The sequence below is a fragment of the Stylophora pistillata genome, chromosome 12 (assembly GCF_964205215.1).
Source record: "Stylophora pistillata chromosome 12, jaStyPist1.2, whole genome shotgun sequence".
Classification (NCBI taxonomy): domain Eukaryota; kingdom Metazoa; phylum Cnidaria; class Anthozoa; order Scleractinia; family Pocilloporidae; genus Stylophora; species Stylophora pistillata.
Window position 1 is genome coordinate 26765329 of NC_142530.1, and position 24784 is coordinate 26790112.

The 24784-nt window shown below is 37.8% G+C and overlaps 3 protein-coding genes and 1 long non-coding RNA gene across 5 annotated transcripts; 1 reads left to right on the forward strand and 3 right to left on the reverse strand.

Moving 5' to 3' along the window:
• Positions 1-1915, reverse strand: LOC111341896 (factor in the germline alpha-like). The gene is made up of 2 exons (XM_022948946.2): positions 1192-1915; positions 1-392 (listed from the first exon to the last, which is right to left on the reverse strand). The coding sequence occupies exons 1-2, from the start codon at positions 1541-1543 to the stop codon at positions 370-372; spliced, it is 375 nt and encodes a 124-aa protein (XP_022804681.1). The 5' UTR covers positions 1544-1915; the 3' UTR covers positions 1-369.
• Positions 1916-11110: 9195 nt separating this feature from the next.
• Positions 11111-16131, reverse strand: LOC111341598 (protein lin-32). The gene is made up of 3 exons (XM_022948590.2): positions 12279-16131; positions 12110-12190; positions 11111-11971 (listed from the first exon to the last, which is right to left on the reverse strand). The coding sequence occupies exons 1-3, from the start codon at positions 12637-12639 to the stop codon at positions 11943-11945; spliced, it is 471 nt and encodes a 156-aa protein (XP_022804325.1). The 5' UTR covers positions 12640-16131; the 3' UTR covers positions 11111-11942.
• A 1315-nt stretch (positions 16132-17446) lies between these two features.
• On the reverse strand, positions 17447-21265 carry LOC148719443 (uncharacterized). The gene is made up of 2 exons (XR_015993933.1): positions 20682-21265; positions 17447-19208 (listed from the first exon to the last, which is right to left on the reverse strand). It is a non-coding gene; the product is annotated as an uncharacterized LOC148719443 (long non-coding RNA).
• Positions 21266-21403: 138 nt separating this feature from the next.
• On the forward strand, positions 21404-23501 carry LOC111341336 (protein Fer3). 2 transcript variants are annotated; one of them, XM_088740878.1, is made up of 3 exons: positions 21404-21499; positions 21661-22122; positions 22444-23501. In XM_088740878.1, the coding sequence occupies exons 2-3, from the start codon at positions 21753-21755 to the stop codon at positions 22515-22517; spliced, it is 444 nt and encodes a 147-aa protein (XP_088597004.1). In that variant the 5' UTR covers positions 21404-21499; positions 21661-21752; the 3' UTR covers positions 22518-23501. The 2 variants fall into 2 exon arrangements, with proteins under 2 accessions (XP_088597004.1, XP_022804042.1); XM_022948307.2 differs by having other exon boundaries at positions 21422-22122.
• Positions 23502-24784: the final 1283 nt, after the last annotated feature.

Genomic DNA, 24784 nt, shown 5'->3' on the forward strand with positions numbered 1-24784 from the left:
TAATGTATTTGGACAAATTTGCGGAAAAACACACTCCATAGATTTATTTTAATTTTCAAAATATCGTTCTATGATGGCTGGAAAGACTACCGTTTAATTTTCTCACGGGTCAGTCTATTTTGGGTCTTACTTTGCTTTGCCGGAATACACCACAGAAAAACTTACGTTTATCCTTGATTAAAAAAATCTGGCAAAATAACTAACGTTGTGAAAGTTGATCCTAAAGCAACAAATTCAAGAGGTGTAGATAAGGTGATAATTACAGTAGCTCGGAGCTCTTTGAATTGGACATCACGGCATTGTTTAATCATTGTATTGAAAGGTTTTTCACCCACCACTGTCTGGAAGAGAACCAGAATGCACTAGAGATTAGAACACGAGTGGATCAAAATCTGAAAAGGAAAAAGCAAATATAGTTTAGTCTGGCGAAGTGAGTCTCTCAGTTTTAGTTTTGTTTTGGAGATAAGATCACTAAACGAGGAGCCGTCTCGAACATATACCGAAATCAGCTCCTCGTCCATAAAGATGAAAACTAAGATAATTTGACAGATTTGGAGACCTGGCCGGGTCAGTGATTTTTCATCTTCGCGGAATGCCTCTTTTCACCAAAAATAAAAGAGCTCCTGCCGAAATCTAACAAAAACAATTTCTAGGGGGGGGGGGAGGGTTTGCCGAGGATGGACTGGCGTCTTATCCAGAAGGACTAATGTTACAGAAAACACGATGATCTCCAGCCTTTCGGTCACTAACACTTAACCAATACTGACAGCTGGACACGTTTATCGGAACAATAGGTTCTTCGTATCAGCTGAGTGGGTGTAACCTTGCTCAAAGAGTCCATCATTAAGTGATAACAGTTGAGTGAGACAGGGAAAATGACTTGGATCCTCAGCAAAGTTGTATCGGCAAAGAACAATGAAAGCAACAGCGTAGCGTAGGCGTGCTTGTTAAGCCATATCAACAACAACAAAAAATGACTCTACTGGTCAAACGTCAGAGGACAGAACTGATTAGGTTTACAAAATCATGTTTTAAGTTGTTTCACTGAAACTAAACTTTAACTCAAGCGGAAGGATCGTAAAGTTATGGATCAAACGGTAAACCACAATATAAATATCGAGGTCAACCTTTAATAATTCATGGTGGACGACACTAATTTATGAAGTTGAGGGTCAAATACATTGCACCTACCGTCCAGTTCAAAAAGATTTTCGATATCCATACCCAGTAGTGTATCAAAATCCAGGAAGGAATGTTCGTTAAAATCATCCATGCTCTTTGCATCCTTTAACATTTGTGTAAGAGCATCAATATATTCAGCCGCAAGCCATATAACCTCTGTCTTTGTTGGCTTTTTATTCTGTGGTGAAAGTGGTAACAAACTTTTTAAAACTTCAATTTCCTCGTTTAAATTTTGCACCCTCTTTCTTTCTCGGGCGTTAGCCATTCTGCGCTGTTTACTGATTCCAGTTAAACGCGGACCACGACGCTTTCTTTTCTTTTTCTCCTCGATGAAAACCGTAGCTTCAAACTCGTCAGCCATGGCCGTAAATGAAACCTGTTTGGAGTTATGACTTGGAATAAGTCTTTTATATAAAGCCCAGCCCGTATTGGTTTCGCATATCTGTTCGCCGGATGCCTTAGCCTTTGAAGTGGAGTGGAGCTTAGAGATAAAACATTAGTTATCACTGACCTTACACACAAAGACCGCCCTCGGAGATGTTTATATATGGAATGACATACCCTTCGAAAAAAAACTCAAATTTCCTTAAGCAGGTTGAAGTTTTGTCTTGGAGCGAGTCTTTTATAAAACATATCCCGTATTAGTTTCGCGATGTCTTGCGATACCAGGGGTTATTTGATTGGAATGGAGCTCTAAGATAAAGGAAAACTAATCCCCGATCTCACAGCAATAAACCGACTGAAATGTTTATGGATAAAACAAAATAGCGTCCAAAAGAGACAATCACTGAGTTTTTCTATACTTTTTTGGAATCACCTTTATTATTTCTTAATATTCTTCCACTGATTTTTTAAATCTATTACAGAACGATATTTTTCTTCTTGAGCAGAGTTAACACCTTTTAATTCATCGTGACTGAGCCGCAGAACATTTAAATCGTATCAGTTACAAAACTAACAAGTGAGTTTTTAAATGATAAATACAAATGTTTATAATCTTTAGGACGCACTTGTTAGCAAAGAAAGTGGAAATCAGACGAAAAGATGGCACAGATACTTCCAGTCACTTTCAGCCAAATGTTATTTTCGTGACAGAAAAATCAGTAAGTCATGAGTGATGCCGGCTAAAATCTGAAGTCTAACAAAACTCTTGCAATTAAATTTTGCAAGGTATTTACCCGCAAAGAACTTCGACACATTGGCGGCAATTGAGCGAATATTTTGTTAATTAACACCCCCTATAATAACATAGTTTGGGAATGGGCACTTATCTGCCGAAAAAAATAAAGAAAATAACCATTGAGACTTACAGCACACAAGCCTTTAGAAAAGACTTCCTTTTATGGGCTCCGAGGTTATCGAAAAAAAAAAAAAAGGAAAAGAAAAAAGAAAAATTGTCACACGCAAATTAACCAAATTCTTTGAATTATTTTAATCCAAGCTGATCTTTCTAAGTATTAAAAGGCAGAGAGATTACAGTAAAAGTGGTCATAAAGATGTTGTTCGTGCTTGGTGCAGGTAAAAAAAAAACTCCATGTTGAGAGAGAGATAGAGAAAGTTTCAACACCAACGAACTCTAGTAACTTTAATAAGCGTACGAATGTTAATTAACTTAGGGATGTCAAAGTTATTGTGGAAAATTCATTTTCCCTCTTCCGTTTGTTTGTGAAATGACACACAAACTGGAACCAGGTAAATGACATAAGAATTATGTTTGAAACTGGACACCGATGTTGATCCTAATCGCGATTTCTGTTACATAAGTGATTCTTACTTTTAAAATTTTGTGTCTCGGAAACTCTTTGTCCGGTCTCGAAGAATCATTCATTTCGCATTTTATTTCTGTTCCGAAGGCTCGTATTTCTTTCCAAGATCTGAAGTCATTCAGAAAGTTGTTCCTGTTTCTGAGGGTCTCGCTCGAAAGGATAGCTTGGCTTGTAGCCATGCAGTATCAGAAGGGAGGAAGTCCGTGTTTGATTGCTGCGGTTTAGAATTTTTTTAATTTAGAGGCTGATATATCGCCAAAACGAACACAAGTGAGGGTATCGATGTTCTAATGCGAAATTTTCCCGTGAATAATAGCACCTTCCAACAATCTGAGTAAAGCGACAGTAGTATCATGGCCGATATGATTAAAGTTGTGTCGGACTTGGTCCCGGACTTTCAAACAGTGATTTCAGAGTGCCTCTAGCCTCGGATTTGACACTTTATCTTGCATTCCTTCTTTAACTCTGTAGCCAGTTAAGTCTAGGGTCTCTTTTTCCCTCGAAAACGACATCTTCTTTGTGGATCCGAAACGGGTTTGTCACACAGAGGATAATACTGAGCATTACCTCAGGGTTTGAGGCACGAGATTGTAATGTGCTGAGGGAAGGAAAGGTAGGTGTGGGAGGGGAGGCGGAAAGATTAATAGAGAAGATGCATATCCTTCCAAAATAATTTTCCCGACAGCTGTCGCCTCGTTGTCACTTGGTTCGGGTTTATAAAAACATTAAGGATAGCTTTTTTTTAACATGGATGTGCCTCGTGGGTGGCATTTGTAAATATACAAATTGGCAATTCGGCTCCGAAAAATAAACAAATATAATCATTCATTTTCCCTACCAGTTGAACACACAATCCATATCTTTAAGCCACCCTGTCGAGCAATGTTATGTTTAATTTTTTTCCCTTGTTTGGGTTTCGTTAAGAGCCTCCCGCAGGGGACCGAAGCGTTCCATCTACCGTCAAAGAAAGATCATTGTCTTTCCAAAAGCAGATCGATTTCGCACCGAGGAATCCAAAACATTTTTTGAGGTTTGAACCAGAAGAAAAAGTCCTTTTTTGTTAATCGGTTATGGGTTTGATGTTAGGGATTTATTAGATGTTCTCAATAGCAACGCGCGCTAACGTCCAAGCCAAGAAAAGACAGGTTACCGATTAGACGTACTAGAACTGATTACCGACCGGTCGCGCCAGAACTGATTGCTTGGTAGTAGCCTTATGGAACATGCCTCTTGTGTTACAAATAGAATTAAACACTTAAGTAGTGAATCAATCAGAGTCAGTAAGACCACCTCAAGACCTTTCATGCTGCTTATGATGGCTGCACGTGTCTGTCATGCCGACAAAGTTTTAAATATTGACTTTGATTAATCACAACTTTTAAAAAGGGTAACCCTTGAGGCAGCCAATGCACTGTATAACTACCACACCCACATATTGGAAACTATTACGTTCACTTGTACATTCACAACAAAGACCGAAGAAAGAACCAGTTCTAAATTCTTGTTGATGCGGTTGGTACGGGTAAATTTTATTTTCGTAAAGATTCTCGTTGGACCTCCTACGGCGAGATTGTTATATTCCAAGTTTCGATCCAAAGCTGGGTACGGAGTTAACATCATTTACCATGATCAATGAAGAACAAAGTTTGACATAAACAACATATATAAATATCTGATACAATAATCTAGGCTGAACCGAGAATTTGAATCTCATATTTTGTTAGCCAACACCTCGAATGCATATTTAACTATACAAACGCAAGTTTGGATTGTTCTTTTGTTTTAGTATTGGCGTTATTAAGGTAAACAGTCTTGCTTGAAAGATTTAATAACAAAAAAATGCCTTATAAGCGTGTGTTATTTTTAAAGATTCAAATTAGTTGATGGTTAGCCGAGCTAAAGGAATGACCTGTGATCTGTGATCTCCTCTGTGGTAGCCTTCTCAAAGCACGTTCACTTAAACACCAGAGAAAAAAAAGTTAGCAGTGCCTCAGTGTATCAGCGAAAGTTCATGAATATAAGGAAATATGCCTCCTTCAACTGTGGAGCGATGCACGGACAAAGAAGACTCGCTGCAAAACTGCAAACGAAAGAAGCGACGCGCTCCAAGATTGACAGGGGTTAGCAAACAGAGAAGAAAAGCAAATGCACGGGAAAGAGATCGAGTGAACATCCTGAATAACTACATTCAAATTCTACGAACTCTAATTCCTCAAACACAGAACAATTACAGGGTTACCAAGTTTGATGTCATAGTAGGTGCTACTTCGTACATCTCGCAGCTTTCTTCCATTTTAAAGGAACAAGGAGTTTTGGTTGGCAAACGGATCGTAGACACCAAAGACCCTGAAACTGGGTTATCCTCTCTAGAAAAAATGGAAACGTGAACATCTCTGTAAGGCCTCAAAGTTTATCAACTTTGATTAAGTTCCAATTTAAGTTTATATTCTAAATTGCAACAGTTCAAATGATGTTAATAATCTAAGGTAACCAGTAATTGATATATCTTGAAGATAATCTAACGAGATTTATCGGACTTAAAATGACAACCAGGAGTGGTCCAGCTTCTGACAGAGTTTCGTTTATTGCTTTTGCTCTTTTATTTACCTGTTTACCGACTTCTTAGCAGCAAGAGTCAACATGCTTATTATTAGAAACTGCAATAGCCTCGATACGGTGCATACAAAGACTCTTTTCCGGGCTGGGCACAACAATGTCCAATCACTGAAAGACGAAAATAAACTACAGTTTTCATACCCATTTACTTCCTGTGTGCTGAGTTTCTTTTGAAATGGTTAACTTTCTATAAAACTGAAAAATTGTTTTGATGATTTTACCAAAGTACAACTGATAAGCTTGAAAGCAATCATCTATGAACTGATCCTTTTCAAAAACGGAATGATTTTCCCCTCAGGCGCGAAGCGAAATCTATTTTTACTAGTACATCAGAGAAGTGTGCACGAGCTAAATAAGGCAGTTTTGATGAATTTTTTCCGACGAATACCACATTTTTGCCTCTATTTCTTCTAAGAAATCTGATTTGAAACCAGTTATTTAAATTTTCAGCAATTACACTTTATCTTTTCAATTTCGAAGCCGATTAAAATGGCTCCTTCGGCTTCTTTCAAGATCACCCAAACGTAAAACCCCATCAGAGATAAGAGACAAATTGAGCCATAACTTATACTTAAATTATTAGCTGTTATTCATATAATGATCTTCGTCCTTGACCCGGTCTCCAATAGGATTTCATGATTATTTCCGTCTTCAACCAAAGCTTGAAAAAGATAAAGGATTTAAGAACGCAAATCTACAGTTACACATTTGAGTGGAATGTGTTTTGAAAGAGTTTGAAATTCTTTACCCCCCAGTTTAGTTTTAGGCGAATTACCTGCTGAGAGAATAAACTCGAGTAATGCATATTTTTGCAGAAGTAGTTTCGATCCGTTTAATGAACAAGGACGAATGAGAAGAGATAAAAAGATTTGAGCTTTTACAGGGCAGAGATTTTGAAACAGTTTACTCAAATACCAAAGGTGAGAAAAGTGTTGATTCGTTTTGCCAAAATGTTGCTCTTATAGTAATTAACCTCCAAGTCATTCGCCGTTAAATTGTATGTTATTTTGCTGGCACGCGTTGAACAAATCGTTTTGACTTCGAACGTGTGCTTCAGCAATCAAGATTCCAGATGAAATAGCCAATACACACTTAGTGATGATAACACATAAGTTTTGGTACGTCAGTAATATATTTATTACTCTCTTATTTACGCAGCTTTCGCCCAAAACTTTTATATCAAAGGTCGCATACATATTCCCTTTTTATTTAGTTCAGAGTACAAATATTTGCATATTACGATTCTTCTCATCTTTAATTTGGCTGGTGTTACCTAGCTTGCTGTAAGTTTACTGGCAGAATAATTTAAGTACATGCTACAATTAGAGATACTATCAAAATGCTCATCGGTAACTTCTTTGTTCATCAAAGCAACTTGGCCAGAAATGGCCGCAATTATCAAGGTTATTGTTTGGGACAATTGCCTATTGCGGCAGGTACTGAATAATACGTTTGCCCCCCAAAGTTAATAACTGAGATATCTCGGCCGGATGAGATGAAATAACTGATATATATCGCAAATCACTGTTGCGACATTGTTATAGTATAAAACTCTGTATTGTTTTCCTTTTGAGCGGAAAGCAGTGTATGTATTTTAACATTTAGTAAGTAGCACTGAGTTACATCTGGCTGTTTCCAGACGGACAGTTCTCGAAAACCTGCCGACAGTCTGGCGAAAGGTACCGAGGACTGCCGAGTTATGCAAAAACCCGAGGAATGGAATTAGAAATTAGTCAAAACTCCAACAACTCTTACTAATTAATTCTATTCGCGTAAAGATTATGAAGCTTACAGTTTTAAGTGTGCTAAAGAGGATTAGAAGAGGATTAAAAGAGGATTAAAAGTACAAGCAGAACTTTCCGGTAACAAAGAAAATTTAAATCAACATTACTGGCTGAGGTACACGGCATTCATGAAATTTAACTCAAATTGTCGGCTAATACGTCGAGAACACCATATATTATTAATTAAACTTTTATTGGTTGCAATTAATGTTGACATAACATGGTCTGGACTAAAGTAAGCTATGTTCCATATAAATCGTTTCCGTTGGTACAAACCTAGATTCCTCACCGCAAAGTTTCATCCACAAGGAAATACAACAGGGGTGTTTTATCAACAGTAGTAAGAAACACTTGTGACTGATAAACGTAAGGTCATGTCGAGAGCATTTAACTGAAATAATTTTCGCGAAAACAGGGTTTAAAGATGGTGAATACATTGGCAGATGTTGGAGTCATACACTCATCTGTGTGTAGCAATTACAAGTCTAATTCACCGCCTTCAGTACCTTCGTCGCCAACTCAAGCAAAGAAAAAACACAAGAGGCGAGGACCAAGACTTACTGGAGTTAGTAAACAAAGAAAGTCAGCGAACGCAAGGGAGAGGACCAGAGTACAAGTTATCAACAGCGCCTTTGAGACTTTGCGGGATTTAATACCTCTACTTCCAACAGAGAAACGGCCATCTAAGATAGAAACAGTGCGACTGGCAGCGCTTTACATTCATCATCTAACGGAATTGTTGAAAAATAATCGAAAATGTGAGTCCACTCTCACGAAACCTCAAGGAAAAACTGACTCGTTCAGAGTTATTGTCAAAGAGGAAAATGTTTCTGATTCAGATTATTAAATCAAAATTTGACATGCAGTATAATCGCTGCCTTTTCTTCAGTCTTGAAGAGTTTTGGCTGAACAAATAATTGCGACGAAAATTTCATTTTTCTTCAGTCTTACCTTTCCATAATGGAAATATTCTAAACCACACTACTGTGGAGTGTAACGCTATTCTGCTATGCAGATGATAGCAGATGTAAGGGAGACAGTTTCTACGCGGACTTCTGCGAAACTAAACAGACCCTGACCCGTGCAGGTTTTAAATGAACATGAAACCGAGCTGTTTATAGAAAACATATGTATGTTCTTCAAATTAAAAGAGCTCTACCAAAGTCTGACTTCAGTCACTTGAAAATAATTGTAAAATGCCAATGTGACATATGGTCACTTCGATCAGGGAACCGTTATTATTTGTAGGGCGATTGGCCTGGGAAAGCTAATGGAACTGATAAAAATAAAGGTAAGTGTTTGTGACCCTTCGATCCCTTCGTGATACACCCTTTCCTCCCCCCTCCCCTCCCCTCCCCCCTTACACAATTTCTTAACTATCTGTTTGCTCCCTTATGCTCATGTATAAATGTGTGTTCCCGTTTTTTCTTGCATAAAAATGTGACCCTCTGTCCATTTACTTTAGCCCCCCTTTGAATAATGCCACCTCCTTATTTAATATCAATGGTATAGAAGGAATGAGCAAGATAGAAATGAGTACGTTATAGGAACTTTTACCTCAATGTCCGTGGAACCTCACTGTCTTAATGTTGAATTACATTCAGCATATCACGATTCATGAGTTTTATAGAAATTGGTTGCCTCTGACTGTTGTTATTTCTGAAACAGACGTTTCGGCTAATGCTTAAGCCTTCATCAGGGATATGAAAAACCGGAGATCATTATCATACGGTATTTAAAGTTAAAAACGTGACGCGAAGCTTGCGCGCGTAACTATATATTTGATGCTCGCGCGAGGTCTTTATAGGCTTCTGGAAGCACGATGTGATCGTTTCCCGCATTCGAATGCAAAGTAGAGTGCCAGGCTTCAAGGAAAAGTCTCTCGGGGTAATTAGTTTCGAAACCAACGACCTTGACGTTTGTGAAATCCATGTTATGGTCGAAAAGGTGGATATCACGATTCATCTTTCTGCATGGTTTTAAAAAAAATCTTGCCTGGTCAGCACGCTTTACTAAATTGGTCGGAAAGGTCCTGTGCATGTTTCTCTTGGTGATACCAACTCTTGCATAGGAACTTGATATTGCGATATTTCACATATATACACTGTAGAAACTAATTAATTAAATGGAGCCGACTAAATGCGGTGGGAGTTTAATTACGCGCGAAACAATATCCCCACAATTGTGCTGATGAAACATTTGGAGCAGAAGTTTCCTCGGATCTCAAAACCTTCCATGCCCATTAAAAAGGATGCGAGGATCGTGCATCATACGTATCTATAACCGCAGTTCAAAATATATGAACTTCATATATTCATTGTACCAAAAAGGATAATATTACAAACAAACTACTGAGACAAAGTCTTTTTTGTCTTAATTTTATTAGGTTTCCGTTCCTAATCTAGCAGGTGTTCACCTGTTTTCCAATTTATCCATGGAGTACACATCACATATACCATAAGTTTTCGAGTTAAAATTACGCTTAGCCTTAAATTTTCTTATTAGTGATAAAATTATTCATACTTTCCCAAATTAAACTTGTGGGTGAAATGGAAATAAAAGCTTCGGAGTGTAGAGATACTTTCTCTATCTTAAATTTAGTCTTAAAAGCAGCGAGAGAGCGTTATTGCAAAGAACGAAAAAACGTTATTAAAAAGCTAAACATGTTTTTCATGTAGCAGATAGGTAAACCGTTATTGTTCTTTATCAATATTGAAAGGACCCATTTTTTTCTGCAATGTTATGTTCCGACAAAATGTGGATGGGTTAGGGCTAGATGTGGCGTCTGTAAGCGGTTTAAATCACGGCATTGTCCGCTTCACTTATAGTTGAATATCTCCTCTTCAGTGAAACCTAAAATCGTTTCGTGATCGTCATTTTGACTTCCCTTTACTGATACCCGAGTTTCCTGATCTAAAAACAGTCTGTTACACTTCATAGGCGGTATTACTCGCCGACAAAGATGGTCGTCGTTTTGATAAAAACAGTTTTTACAGCAAACTTACGCACCGAATGGAAAGGTCATTATAAACAACGACTAGTAACGAGAGAATAGAAATCTATCTTTAAAGTCAGTTTATCTCGAGAAAACGCAATGGTTCGTCAGCCAACGCGTGCATATCACAAAATGTCTTCACTTTTTCATGAGTCCCATCAATCTTTTTTTTTATCTGACCAAACTTCCATTACAGCTTTGAAAATTGGTCAGCGTCCCAGAAGACAAGCAAGGGAAATTGTGAGGGAATTTGAAGCGCTACGTGTCCAGTCCGAGTAAAAAAGATCCAGTCTCTGCATGGTTGGCTTTAATTTGCAAATCGTGTTCTCGACTTTTCAGTTTTTATCTTATACCCCATTCACACCAGAAAACTTGTTTAGTTAAACCAGGTTTAACTGAATAAAAATCAAAAGCAGAGAACTGAAAAACTAAATTTTCCACAAGATTCAAGCAATTGCTAAATTGAATTTTCAATGTGCCACATTTGAAGTCAACCAAATATTGATTTGAGCAGCTTCTATGGAGCTGTTGTGTTAAACCATGTTTAACAAAACAGCTTTAAAGCATGTTTAGGCTTTGGTGTGAATGGGGTATTAGTCTTCACATCTTAAATATTAAGAAAAACTGACGGCTGTTGTGATCATCAAGGAAGAAATTCCGATAGATTTATCGAGGGCTTTTATCTCATTTCTATGGCTTAGCGATTTCAAATCATCACTACATACTTTTTGCACTTGTGTGGGCAAAGATTGAAACAACACGATATATATTTCAAGATGTTTATTTATCTATGGAGACTGCTATCCAATTTGTACAGTACATGTGAAGTATATAAATCCGGAGAAACGTTCGGTAGTTTTCGAGTTCCCGGCTATTATTAAACACGCGTGATCAGTGTAGCTAAAGAGAGCGCTTGTGGTCCGTGATTAAGCAACTGAAGTAACTTGTCAACGGCGGCCTGGTATATGTTCTCAATAAGGCCGCTCGATAAATTCCGTCCTTTTTAAGCGGTAATAGATCCGCCGCGTGTTAAAAATATTTTTATTTACGAGCATAATCCTTCTTAACTTCTGAAAAGACGATTGTGGGAAATATAAAAATACCAAAGGAATAATCTCTTTCAGTCGGAAACCAAAACAACTCGACAAGTTTGTTTGCGGTATCACATAAAATACCAGTTTGTTTTCTCATCCGTTTAATTCACAATGAAAACACATCGTGCGGGTTTTATGTTATCATCAAGAACAACCGACTATTTTGACGAAACTTAACCTATATTTCCTTTTATTTAAAGACTCTTAAATTTATGTGATCTTAGGTCAGCGAGATTTTTTGACATTCTTGACCTCGAGGCAAGTTTAAAACTTGCGACAGTTCCTTTCGTGTTCTGAATTTTATACGGTTAGTAGGACAGTTTTTCTTAGTTTTTAACCTCAGTAAAGTATCTTCATTTACGTGTTTGTTCTGACACGATGTCTGAACTTCTATGAAAAAATGTGCCATTAGTGTAATGATGATTAAATCGTCTGTTTTACACGGACATCAACAGGTACAACATGGAATCATGTGATGAAAATTTAAATACTGATCCAGCGAAAGTCAATTTTCGTCTAAGGATCCCTCGGAGTCTATAAAAATGAATAGAAACAACATTAAAAAAAGAAATCCTTAAAATTAGGAGCTCTATAACACGACAAAACAGACATTTTTTAGGTGTTTTCATAAGATGTAGAGAATAAAAAAATATCGCCGAATTATTGATTTACCTGTGAGGAATAAAAGTTCATATGCGTCCAGATTCAGCTCAGATGCTGCCGAACAATCGTTAAGGCCAAAGATATCGGTCACTGTAGAATTAAAATACACAAGATATAACAAATTTTATGATATCATAAATGCGAAGGAATAAATACAAATTTTATGAACACTACTAACCTGCCATGTCTACAAACGTGAGGTCCAAATTTTGAGGAATTTCATCAGAGTCGTTGCATGTATTTTCAACAGTTTTGTCGGTCTTCAGTTTTTCTAGCAGATCAGTGAGAAATCTGATATAAGTTGCTGCCATCCAAATCACTTCAGTCTTGGTCGGCCGTTTCTCAAATGGCGAGAGTGGAATTAACTCCCGGAGGTTTTCAATATGTGAATTTAAAGCGTGTACTCTTCGTCTCTCTCGTTCGTTTGCCATTTTACGTTGTTTACTGACTCCGGTTAATCGAGGTGGTCGCCGCTTAGTCTTCCTCTTGGCGTTTTTATCTTCCTTCCCGTGCCTGCCTTCAATTTCTTTTTGACCCATTTTAGTTTAACTTGACTCTCTGATGTGTGTGATGATGCTTTTACGGAGATGTTCGCTGCCTCGTGGAATGCGAGATATAAACAATTGCAGACAAACTACAACCCAATACAAGTCAAATACAAACAATCTCCTCCCACTTTTGATTAGAGATCGGTTAGATCCAGTTACACACCTCCGCAGTATCCGTCCAAGAAGAAATTAATTCTTAGACACGAAAAACTGCAAAATCACTTGACCTTTACTCACTAAAAACGTTTCGAAGTCAACATCGCAGCTATCTCAACTCTTAACGTATAGAGCGCCAGGAAGCAAAGTTTTTGACGGATACTTCAAATAGTCGTAAGGGTTAATTTCAACTTATCGGCCAGCAATTTGGTTAAAAAGAGGTCATTTTGGTATGAGATATATTTACCAGAGAAAATGTGCAACAAATCACCCTGATTTACTATATATTGCCATGATGACAAGGCCCACAATACGAATATTAAGTTTTGCGGATGTCACCGCCGGAAACAGTTCTTCCCACTTAATTTTCTCAATCATTATTTCATCGAGGCTTGTGTCCTCACCACGGACTTCACAAGTACAGACATGGAAAACGTCGCGATGCTTAATTAAAATTTCGCCGAAGAAACCTATACTTGTTTCTATTTCAAGCCCATTGTCCTAGAACTCTTTGGAACTTGTCTCGTGTTATATGCAGTTATAGATAGCGTGTAGTTCGACTAAATATGACTCTGTTTTGGGATTATCTTCAGTAATTCCGGATACTTTTCAGTCTAAACCTATGGTATGTTTTTGCCAAAAACACCACTCATTTTGACCACCGCAAGGTAATTATTTTAATCTGTATTCTTAAAAAAAAGGGGGGCATTGGCTTTTTCTGGAATGAATTCAGCGGAACAAAAAAAATGGGTGGGCTAGATGAGACAAATCCAAATTAAAACCAGCTGAGAATTACATTATTTTGCGGTAAAAAAAGTTAATTGTATAATGGAAACTTAAACATGTTAAATGAGCGCATGCAATGGGCCACTTACTCACAGGAAACTCCCACTAGAAAGTAGCTTTTTCAGCACGAGCTTAGGGTAAAAAAAAAACGTGAGTCGTACAAAGTTTTCATGTCACTTTATATTCTAACTGAATACTTTGGTATGATATTGTGGATGTAATGAGTGTTACTTCCTCGTGTTTCACAGAGAATCCTCACGGAAGAGAATAAAAAAATTAAAGGAAACGACTTGTAAAGGTCCTGTTTTGTCCATTTCGTGTGAACACTATCACTGTTTAAATGTTTTTCAGCTCGTCATAACACCCGCAGTCACCTTCTACCACAAGTGTCCATGGTATGGGAAGATTAAAACGATTTACCAACTTGCATAGCCAGACGACCTTGTTGGGGCTTAGAATAAGCTGCGTGTATAACCGTAGTATAAGTCTATGTGGTTGGGGAGTTTTGTCACTTGAGTCTCATCGGTTCTTTGACGGCGGCTGGAACGGTGACCAAGTCGTTATTTTTCTAACCCTAGACTAATAGTTCATATAATTTTTTATACCTGGCTGTGGTTATAAAAGCTACATTCATTTCTGTGGATTTTGGCTCGTAGATTAAGTCCTTTGCGATTGACATGTGGTAATTTGCGGTTGTTTTGATGTCTGAGTTTTGTTAAGAAGTTGGCCAGTTATGTGTTTGCGGCGCAGAAGGTATGATGTTTACTAAATCAAACTCGCAGAGTCCTGATGGAAAGCTTTTAATCTATCAATGTAAAAATAGAAAAGTCACATATTGTTTAACCCTTCCTGAAATGTATTTCATGATTCAAACCTAACTTCATTGTCCTTAGGAGGCAATGAAGGATGACTTTGGGCGTCCTCATTTGATAAAAAAAAAAAACTAAAAAATCTAACCGCAGCATTCGTTAATGAGAAGTACGTGCTAATAAAAAGTGAACTGGCAGGTTTTCAATATAGTTAGGGTGATTAAAATAATAACTTTTTTTTTTTCTGATTGTTCATCTTGAGAGTTAGAAACAAAATGGTTAAAGTTCAGTGTGCTGACTGATTATTTAATATTCAGATGGTGACGAAAAATACAGATGGGGAGTATTTGGCTCCAATATTTGACCATCAAAAACAAAGTGAGTTTGATGATCATTTTCAGTGCACTTTGTTTAAAACTTCGGTTATTTCAATTAACCCTTTTGCCGACCGTTCAGCTAAAACTATCATAGTCACATATCCGTGTTAACTTTGTTCCATGAGTCTCATCATGACATAACTCAGAATTATGAGAACTGAGACCTGAATCGTTAGTAAATCGTCTCTGTATAGTGTCGAGCTTCCTTTGGCCAATATCTTTCAAAGTCATTCTGATAAAGGAATCACGGTAAGTGGTTTATATTTAAAGGACTGTTGAAAAGCCTTTATACAGATAGTAAACTGCTCACAAGGTTTGGTCTTACGTTTTTGCTAATAGATATCTACTAACCCGAGCGTTATGTGGTTTCGGCAGGTAGTTAGAAGAAGTGGATGAAGCCGTCACGATGTCGACAAAGTGAATCCTAATTGTTCAAGTCCAATTTTGCTTACTTCGAAGCTTTAATCTTCGAAACTCGTTCAATGCATTTGATCGATAAATTATGTCACATGATTTAAATGAATGATCATCAAAATGCCAATTATTTACAGCTGGAAAAGGCTGTGATTGTTTGAATCTTTATGGAGGGAAAAAATCATTTTGTCAAAAAATAATCTCAAATGGACAGTAGCCGTTCTCCCAACTGCACGGCAAGGCAGAGGGCTAAATTATTTTTGAGTACATGGGATGAGCATTGGCGTCAAAGAAAAACGCCAACTAGCTCTATGATGAGTGACGTAGCCAAAAGCCCGAAAGGAATCGAAACACATTTCATATCGTGCTTTTGAGTCTGTTGTGCACAATTTCCCTTCAAGAAACTACGTACTACAAAATATATTAAATCTTGTCAAGGTTGTCAAGTTGCCATATATGGTAGCATTTCGTGAAAACTTCAATCATTTAAAAGTATCATAAACGAACCCCCTTTTCAAAGACATATTAGTTACAGCGGCGGTAAGAGTTGTAAGTGCTCAGTAAGGCATGGAGTATTCTGATGACAAGTGAATCACCAAATGCAGTAACATATACACTGTCTCCCAAAGACAGAAATGCATGATAATTATACGATCCTGAAATAAGACAATGATCAATCACAATTTTTGTAATTCAATCAACCTACAAAACCCCTCATCCGATTAAGCACCACATCTTCATATGCCCAACCACTCTAGAAGTGATCCAAAGGATGGGTTCTTGAATGGTAAAATTGCGATTCTAAGACCATTTACTCTGCTATCTCTTCTTAAAAAAGGATCCTGAAAAAGGTTGCGGTTTATCAAAATACTAAAAGACTAAGAGACTTTTGTCTGCTCGCCAGCCAGCTCAACTCAAATGAAACCTGGCTTGACTAAGCAGAGTTTCATCGCAGAAGTTACCTGAAAAAACGCTGATTGATTTTGTCGACAATTGAATGGATAATGATAATGATAATGAGTTAATAGCTGTTCGAAATAATATTCACAGAACATTTAAACCACCATTTAAAACAAATTAAATAAAAATATGGCAATTTGCGTCAGAATCGAATCGAATAATATATTTTAATTGCTAAGCAGTACCATGTGGTTGAAAATAATGATTAGACGGAAAGTGATGAAACAAAATCGGTAGGTTTCCTGGTTGATAATAGTAACTGAAGAAGTCAGAAATAAAGGGGGGCTTCAGAGTTTCATTTACGAGAAAGTGTTAATTCATTACAGTAGTTTACTGGATATTTTCACAATTAGATCATGAGATCGAGAATTCTATCACGTGATAGTTGAAGAGGGCGAAGAGCGAATCAAACTCTCGCGCAATAAAACATTACTAGCTCATAACTAAATTGTTTTATCGTAAATCTAGTATTCGTTCAAATCTTAATAAAAGACAGGATCACGCTTTCGTGTTAACCACACACTGTTAAGCTACAGTATTTACTTTCGTATGATGCACGATCCTTCGCAGTAGATAGCGCTATTTATGCAATAGCGAAAATCAGACCTGAAAAAATCAGGCCTGTACGGGATTCGAACCACTGACCTCTGCGATACTAGTGCATAAGTTGGCTTGTTAGAGCGCTGCACTAGCATCGCAGAGGTCAGTGGTTCGAATCCCGTACAGGCCTGATTTTTTCAGGTCTGATTTTCGCTATTGCATAAATAGCGCTATCTACTGCGAAGGACCGTGCATCATACGTATTTAATACCGCAGTTCAAAATATATGAACTTCATATATTCATTGTATCAATATTTACTTTACTAATTATCTATCACGGAATAGTTAGCGAGCAGCGTAGCCAGTCAGATTGCAGCTCATAGAACGCTACTAGATTTGCATCAATACCGAGTATCCAGGTCTCAAATAAAACGCATTACTTTTGATACAGTCATTCGAGAAAAACTTCCCCTCTTCATTTTCCTAGTTATGTGTTTTTTAACTAATTGCTTCGTTAAGATCAAATGCATGAGACAAATGAATTGGAGACGGTGCTTGGGAGAGTTAAAGGGAAGTTGTACACCAAGACCATAGACAACACACAACATCTCCATCAGCGGGTAAATTGAAAATGCTTTCAGAAATACGATAGAGAAATTTAACCAAATAGAGTAAGGACAATTTACTTGAAGCAAAGACAGAACCCATGTTTACCTTGATGCACCATCTAACATGTTTTTGATTCGTTACGGGAATTTCAAAGCCATAAAGTAAGTTTATTCCTATAGTACGCCTACTGTTTAAAAGAAACAACATCGAAATAATCTTCTGTTGGAAGGGAGATGCCATGATTTTATCGTCTCTGACTGGGTACATTGAAATAACACTCAAAACTGCAATGGAGAAATTCAAACATATCTATTTCTAGTCCAAGCATCATAGAGATATAGCGAAACATTTGGTCTCAAACTAATGGCACATTTAACTAATAACACATTTTTACTTAAACTTATTCCTGTGGGCAGGAGCCGCTTGATTCCTGCTATGCCAGGAATGTTTCTAACGCTGTTTAGATCTGAAAATGTCCAAGGAAGTTTCTAGATTTACAAAAAATGAAATATAACTAATCAACAGGTGAACGAGACCCTTGGCGGAGGCCAGGTAGGCGTTAAAAAAAAAAAGCGTTCGTAGAGTATCCTCATTATTGTACACGTCGTCGGCTTTCAACAGTATTTGCGTGAATTGTTGCAGTGCTTGTGTCACAATGAAAACACGATTAGAACAGCATGCACCTCTTCTAATTGGCAATAATTAAATCAAATGAAACAAATCTCCTGGAAGCTACTTACTAAAAATATGTTGTTTGGGAAAGAGAAACTCCAATTCATAAATTAGCTTCGTGAATTATGACTTGTCATTAAAAAAAATAGCTGGCATTTTTCTTCTTCTTCAACCCATTTAAAGTTCAACAACCTTGATTTTTCTCAGGTAAATTCAATCAAAAGTTTACTTGATTAGAAGCATTGATGTCGTGGTGGGACGTCGCTTTGTCATCTTAAGCAGCACGGTCTTCATTGTTGATCTGTAGTCCCAACTTTGATTAAGTGATAGATGAGAAAGGGAACTGACTGAGTGAAATCTCTTTTCAAAAATGCCTCAGAGTTGACTCATTCAAAGGAAAGATGCCCGATTACTTTAAGGTACTACTTTTTTACTCCTGAGAAGTACGTAAAAGGCAAATCATGCCTTCTCAATTTAAGTATTTTCGGAGACCAACAGAACACCAACTGTTTGTAAATCACGCTTTGCCTCCCACCAATTGAATTGAATTCTGGGATATTATACGTGTGTGGCCAGGTTACTCATTTGTTTTCAAAGTAGCAGCGTTCGTAGCTGGAAGTTTTAGCAAACTTAAAGACCAGCAATGTTCCGAGCGTTAGGTTACTCTTTGGAATCTCAAAACGCAGTAAGTTGTAAATTTTTTCAATTGAATAGTGAGGGACACGCTCTCATTTCATTCTACAGACAGAGCTTTGAACATTTGGTAATATCAACTAATAAGTTGAAACTGTAAATTGGCCACCGCAAAGAGTTAAAAAGCTGTCGTTTCGAGCGTTAGCCCTTCATCATTCGCTCTGACGAAGGGCTAACGCTCGAAACGTTAGCTTTTTAACTCTTTGCGGTGCCCAATTTACAATTTCAACTTAGTTGATATTACCAAATTACCTTGTTACCCCCACCAACGCAGCACCACAGTTTCTTTAGAAACTTATCCCCTTTAGAGCTTTGAACAGCTCTGAGTTAAAAGTTACGACTGAAACTTATTTGAGTTAACCTCATATCTTCTGTTAACCAGTCAATGAAAAGCACGACATTCACCGGTCTGCAATTTACACATTATTAAAAACATGGTTCTTACTGTTGGCAGACTCAGTGGCTTTAAATTCTGCCTTACTTGGAACTGAAAGACGTGACATTGGAATTTGTGACGGTCCGGGATATTTCTTTCATCAGCTTCTAATGAGAAAAATAATTTTACTGATTTAAGATCTCAGGTAAGTATTATTCTGATTTGAAGTAGATTATGAGCATTTTCAGCAAATTGATTCGAGAAATTTTAAGACATTTTTTCTGTTAAAAGTTTCTGTTGGGTTCGTCATTTTGAATTGAAACCGCTGCCGCCGAGTCGTTTGGGAGTTATTGCAATAATCGGTGCGAACCTGTATATAAGTATAGATTGGAAATCGAAGGACCATAAAAAGAGCAGACTGATTGGTCAACTTTTGGTATTGACCCGGTTATGAATTAAGCACTACTTATTCAGACTGAGTGGGAGGCGCGGACGTGAACATTTCAGTTCGGCTCAAGGTCATGACTTTGTTGCATGTTGCGCCCTGTCTGTGAGTGATGACCGGGAGCCAATGTTTTTCCCGTCCGACCCGACCCTGAGTCATTCGATGAGCAGTTTATCATGTGATATTTGCTCTTTCTCTGCCTTCCTCTCCTCTTTATACTTTTATTGGATCTTACGGCTTTTTCTGGCCCTACTCGTGCCATCATGCATGGCCCTAGTAAAAAATATTTTTCCCCAATAAAACCACCAGCGCGTTACCATACGGGTATGGTGGTGCTAATAGTTCAAATTCTCTTATCTCCCTGTGTCAATACAGTTTTAATGAGGCGCAAACTACGAATATTTGCATTACAGCTCGTTAAATTTCTTTTGCGCTAGTTTTGTTTATTGTAGGCTATTTACAGTGGGAAAAGCAGAGAATGTAAGGCTTGGGGGAGATTTTTGCGCCAAACCAACAAATAGAAAATAGTTGATCCCCAGAGTTTGTGGCTGACTTGGGGGGGGGGGGGGGGAGGGGGTTCTGTTCTATTTAGTCAATCCTGGAGCGATAGTTCTTTAACTCGGTGCAGGACAGCTAGGACTGAGCTGAATGATTTACATAGCTGCATGTCTTGATATAACAGCTTAAGCTAAACGTCATTTCACGTGCACTCCTAAACTAGACAAAGCTAATCATTGCGCCGGTCTCGATATATTTTTTAAACAGGATCTTGTCTGAAAATCCCAATTACCTTTAGTGCTATTTTTAAAGTATGCCACGAGCAGCATCGAACTATTAGCAAGCACGTGCACGGTTAACCAAACAATAATAAACAAAAGGTTAGGGTTAGAATCAACAAAATCAGAAGAATTTCACCTCACAACTCTGAGGCAGTCTAGAAACATGCATTTAAGGTAGTAAAGTCAAATCAAAGAACCCACCAACAGGAATAAAGCCACTGCTAAATCTTGTTCTGTGGGGTTCTTTTATTCGGCACAGTAGCGGCCGTACGTCCTCATTTCTTTATTTTTGATTCGTACCTTGCATGCCGCCATCTTTTGTTTACTTAAACAAACTCAATTTCAAACGTTAAAACTACTTAGCGTAACCCCAATAAAATGTGCGCAGTAAACCGGCCTAGCGTGCATACACATACCTGTCTGGAAAAGGTTCCATAATAAGATGATAGGGCAAGGTCATAAACACATTCTATTAAAGAAAAATTTGGTATGAACCACAAGAAGATTTTCATGTTTTCACGTACTATCCTTGGTCCCTGCCCATCACAGGAACTGCTTGAACATAAGTCAGTTGATAGTTTGCTGAAACAGTTCATCATTAGCAGTGTGTTTCAATGTTCTCCATCCTTACCCATTTCTGTTCATTTTTTGTTTCATTAGAACCCTTTTGTATTTTTCTATCATAGCCAAACCGTAATATTTTTTGTCTCCTTCAGGTTGGAGATGACTTTGCTTGCCGCAACTGGGGGATGCCTCAGCCGAAATAAATGATGACGTGACATCCAAGCTTAATCCAACTGATCCTACAAGCTCCTATTTAGCCTCTTTTTGCGGTCAATACGTCAGGTAAACTGTAACATAGCTACAGCATTGTTGATTGGAAACGAAAACGTTTTGCATGAAGAAAAATGGCCATTAGGTGCATTCCGTTTACGTAAACGGAAGAGCAGTTGTGGACACACCGCTACCTGTAGTCACAATCCCGCTCTTGACGTAAAGAGATCCAATTTCTGTTTGGTATTAAAAGTGACTCTTTGGATAAGCCGTTGATAGAGGGTTACAAAGTGCCACTTCCGCGACAACTAGCAACCAACATATCCAATGACATGGATTACGATCTCCTGATCACTGGTGACCCTATGAGGTATGTTTGCTTAGATTAAGCGTTTGAGAGAAGATCCTAATCGCGGTTTGCTCGATGGCAAGGCTGCCAGCAATGCCACATAGTATTAGGGTAAGCACAAAATATCAAGATTTGTTAACTGGATTATTTTTTCTTTAAGCAAAAGCCGGCTAACTTATTGGATAATAACATCATCGAGTCGCAGCCAATACGACTCCGCTTTGACGTATGACATTGTGGCTAATAACTTAAAAATGCTTTCTCGGTGATAGTGATCAACAATCCGGCAGACGGACCGCTGTCTTGGTTTTAAAAGAAAACAGATCTATCTTTTAGAACAAGTTAAATTCTTTAAGACAGCATCATGGATAGTGAAGTTCCAGAAGAAGAAACCCCAAGAGCAACAACTTCAAAGAAGAAGACAAAAAGACGAGGGCGGCGCCTGACTGGTTTAAGCAAACAGCGAAGAATAGCGAATACGCGCGAGAGAAACCGAGTCCATGTCATAAACGAGGGCATAGATCGCTTGCGAGATCTCATTCCTCTCTTTCCGAACGAGAAAAAGCCTTCAAAAACCGATACTATTCGTTTAGCAGCGTTGTATATATCGCATTTGACAGAGCTCTTGGAAATGGCGAATACAGAACACGAAGATATGATTGGTGGAGAAAGTTTGGACGAAGATTTGTCAGTGACTTCACTTGAGTTTGACCCGTTCGGTGTAGAATCAGAAGGTAAGATAACAGTTTTGTAATTCGTTTGTGGTAAACTTGTGAACGCCGTCTTCTTGATGAGGCTAGAATTGTCAATCATCTAAGGCACAGAAGGAGTAAAATCAAAAAAAAAACTTTTGGGAGTATTTAAAAGTGTTAGTAGCGAGGAATGGAAAGAAGGAATTTGTTTAATTATGAGGGAAATACTACACCGCTTGACTATTTAAATATATCGTACCAGTTCGTGAACTTTTAACAGCAACTTTACCTGTGTGCGATAAGCTTTTTGATACGTAAGATAATTAGAAACTGAAGTTCATTTCTCATTTTGTTTTGTATCAGAATTGACAGTTTTCTTCTGGAAAGATGACGAATTAAGTGGCAGCGATGGTGGCGGTCTCTCGTCGGTTTTTTAACCATAATGAGTCTAAAAACAGTTCAGAACAGCAACTGAAGAGCAATAAAACCGTTCTTTGGAGTAAATGTACCTCAAGTGCATGGAATGCAACCTTCATTTATCCGTGAGAAACGTTGTTGTTGTTGTCATGAAAACCACGTCACATCTTAGCTTTTTTTTTGTCACTAAGATTGTTGACTTGCTCTCCAATGGGTGGCATCATTAGATCTTTACTTCAGGAGGAAAGTCACCGTTAATCATAGTCATAAACTTTGGGTATTTTCACGTTAGCGTGCAATGCGATTAAGTTATCGGATCTGTGTAGTTTGAGCCTTTTTTTAATCAAGCTATTGAGTGTTTTAATAAACGATAACCATCTTACTTAAACAAGTTATCACAGAGGTACCCTCTGGCATGGGAATAAGAGAGTTAAGTAAACAGTGTAAAGTAAATTCACCTTTCTTAATTTAGCAAATATTACCTGTTTCACGATAAACTCGAGTCGTAAAAACACCGAACTGTACTTGCCTCTCATCGGGCGCATGGTGGAAATTAAAGCAGTCACGCTGTTTCAAGATTTGCATCACTTCCGTGCAGTTGAAAAATGGACAGGTATCGTCCGCGGAGCAAGTAATGAAGTGATCATCCTTGCGGAGACTTGTGAGCGTCTCTTTTTTCGCGGTCAATTGCTGTATTTAAAGCAATTTTGGTAGATTTGTTGTCCAACTATTAGCTTATTTAATAAAGTCTGAATGCTTAGCGCAAACAAGACGGCTATTGCAACAGTTTGTTATTACTTTATAGAAGATTATAAGCCTATTTCGTTCAGACTATTTGTAAAGATTTTAGTGAGAAATAACAATTATCCATAAAACTAGATGACGAGATTCTTAATGTAACTTGAAAACATCACCTGACGTAGAAGGTTTGGGGAACCTTTTTCTTTTTTCTATTTTTTTCAGTAAACTTAAGCTGACAAACAAATAAAGCAGAGTTTCAGGTCCGCCTGTCAAATCGTACTTCTTATAATTAATATCCCGCTCAATAAGATTTACAGTCGTTGCTTAGAAATGTCTATCAAGGGGTTAAAAAATATCAAAGTTATTTCGCATAATCAACTTACCCTTGTTATTGATACAGGATGAGAAACCTCAAAGGTTTAAACTGACGCCTCATGTCGAGCAGCTCAAATCCCTCTCTACTTTGGTTTCGTCTTACGAAAAAAAAAAAAAAAAGACACGCTTTTGAAAAAAATATCTTCGCTTATTTTCTCATTTTTCCCTTTCACTGATACCCTGGCCATCACTGTTCAATTAAGTCGCTTAACTTAAGATTGTGATTTGTCATCCAGGTTGCACTTAGTATCATTGAGTGCAGGTTACTCGGATAGTACGTGTGCTTGAAATGCAATCGTACTTCCGAAGACACTTTACAAAGATTAGTCAAAACAAAAAATAATAATAATCTGCCAGTTATCAGTTGGTTGTTCTAAATCGAAACTGTGGTTCTAAAACACCATTGTGTCTTAAATTGTACTCGATATCAAATGCTTACGTAATTGTGCCATCATCAAAATATTTCTTAAATGCTGCGAATGAGGCTTTGCGGAGCGGCTGCTGCCCTCTATATTATCACTAATTCATTGATTTCTACTTGCTTTCACTTGTCTGATTTACTTCGGATACTTCACGCATTCAAGCATCAGACTTAAAATTAAACGACGCTTAGATTTATTGTAGCATTTTTGTCAATTATCGCCGATTTTTGTGGCGTTTTATGAATCATGACTGTCCAATGTCGGTCATGTTGAAAGAGAAATTAGAGTGCGGCAGTTTTGCAGGTCATTTGGGTTTGGGTAATTCCCGTGTTTTACCCATGAGGACGTCTGTTCTCCTGGATCTTTTCAATCATCGTTTGTAAGTACTCATTTAGCAGCAGTGTTGGCTACCTTTACACTGATAAGCTTCATACAGACAGCGCTGTACTGGGGATTGCACGGCAGTATTTTGGAAAATGTACTAATGAGACTCATTTGTTCACACGTCTGTGATGTTTCGTTTAATTGAAAATAAGGTGGCACTACACCTTACTGCACCTTGCACAATGATGTTGAGAGAGAGTTATAGGACCGACTGCTGATGACAGCCTTTTAGAAACTGGATGGCAAGAATGAGATGGCAAATAAGAATGTAAACCTGTGCGTTTTAGGTGCTAAGTAGACAAACGTCCTAGTATTCTTTGTTTACTTGATCTCTCATGTGAAGTCCAAAGGGTTAGATAATATCA